At 34.3% G+C, this 1,625-nt stretch overlaps 1 protein-coding gene across 1 annotated transcript; it reads left to right on the top strand.

The window, feature by feature from the left end:
- On the top strand, positions 1-1,172 carry LOC145781781 (uncharacterized). Its single transcript, XM_082593453.1, has 3 exons — positions 1-89; positions 297-465; positions 928-1,172. Exons 1-3 carry the CDS (start codon positions 51-53, stop codon positions 1,101-1,103), a joined length of 384 nt encoding a protein of 127 aa, XP_082449579.1. The 5' UTR covers positions 1-50; the 3' UTR covers positions 1,104-1,172.
- The last annotated feature ends 453 nt before the right edge of the window (positions 1,173-1,625 follow it).

The following is a 1,625-nucleotide window of genomic DNA, read 5'->3' on the forward strand; positions in this document are numbered from 1 at the left end:
GAACACAAAGTTCTGTGAGTGAGGTTCATAGCAACAGCAGCTTAGCCTAGATGTTCTCTCGTAAAGTTTTGGATTTTCAGAACACCCAGGTGCGTTGGATTTTTTGTTTTATTTGAAAATAAGACTGTTGGAGTAGTTGATAACAAAATATTTCATAAATGATGTTTATATATGCTACAGTCATCCTAAGTTCAAACGTAACAAATCTGTTGACTTCGTCCATCATGCAACTGTTTTTTTGACCTCAAAACTTTTGTTTTGTTAGATTTGTAATCAATAAAGTTTTATTTTCATAGGTGCAAAATGAATGCATGATCATTTTATGGAAAAAATCGGTATACAAGACCAGTTGGTGGAAAAAAAAAGATGAATGTTTTGATATTTTAGAGTCTGACACTAAGAATGTTCCAGTAGTGGACCCTTCTACCTTTGTTGATGTGCCAGATAACAGCTTTAGTGATTCAGGTAAGTTTTATGCAAATAAACACTATCAGTGAACACGTATAATGGCTGGCCTTCCATACAACCAAGCATTAACTCGGCTTTAGTGGACTTTGTCACAAAAGGAAACTTACATGTACTGCAAAAAAATCCATTCCATGTTATAATGATAACCAGAGGCCCACACGGCGACGACAACTAAAAATATAAACCATACCTCTCTACTATCAAACTGATGTGTTCGATATATACTCTGATGGTAAAAAGGACTCTCCATCATGCTCTCTTGAGTCACATTGAGTTTTGTATTTGTTTGAGAATGTCTCACTTATTTCTCAGTCCCACAATAGGTAATGTTTGTACAATGCATAATTGCATATGTATGTCAAATTCATAAATGGAAAATAATAGTGATTTTTGTCATTTACTTTTATACTGCAGCTTTGTAGTATTTTTCCTTACTCTTTTACAACTTGCTATTTTTAGATGAAGGCATAATGGAATCCATCAATCCACCAACAACAACAACCAAACCACCCTGTTCAATTTGGAGCTGTGTAAGAAAAAGTCCTTCCATGAGAAACATCCCTTCGATGACCACTGTGCGTGAACAAGCTGACCCACATTTCATCACCAGCCAATTACTTCAAAGTGTTATATGATGAAGCTATTGTGGAGCAGTCCTATTTGTATTTGGTCCAGTTAGACCCTTCCAAACGTCTCGGAAAAACAGCTAAGAAGTTTGCATATATATTTACAAAGAAAGGGGTTATGCAAAATGTCTGGCTGGACAAGCTGCCTATACTTTTGTTAGAAGTGGGAAGAACACTTTTGCATAGACAAAACGAAACACTGTTTTGGAATTCCACAAAAAATGAACAATTTTGTGCTGTTTGAGTGAAAATAAACTAGTTGCTTGTTACTGTTTATTGTGTGCTTTTGTTGCTAGAGCGCCTGACGTTACAGATCTGCTACGTTTTAAAATTCTGTAGGTAGTGCGAATGTGCCTGACGTAACAGATTTGCTACGTTTGAAAAAAATTTAAAGTACTCGAAAAAAAAAAATTTTAAAATACAACATGTTTTGACTGGACTAAAATATTTTCAAAAAATAGAAAAAAAATTTTTTTTTTCACTAAACGATAAATCTGTCCATATAGGGATTAAAAATAAAATCTGGGAATA

Source organism: Aplidium turbinatum, chromosome 13 (genome assembly GCF_918807975.1).
Source record: "Aplidium turbinatum chromosome 13, kaAplTurb1.1, whole genome shotgun sequence".
In the NCBI taxonomy this organism is placed as follows: Eukaryota; Metazoa; Chordata; class Ascidiacea; order Aplousobranchia; family Polyclinidae; genus Aplidium; species Aplidium turbinatum.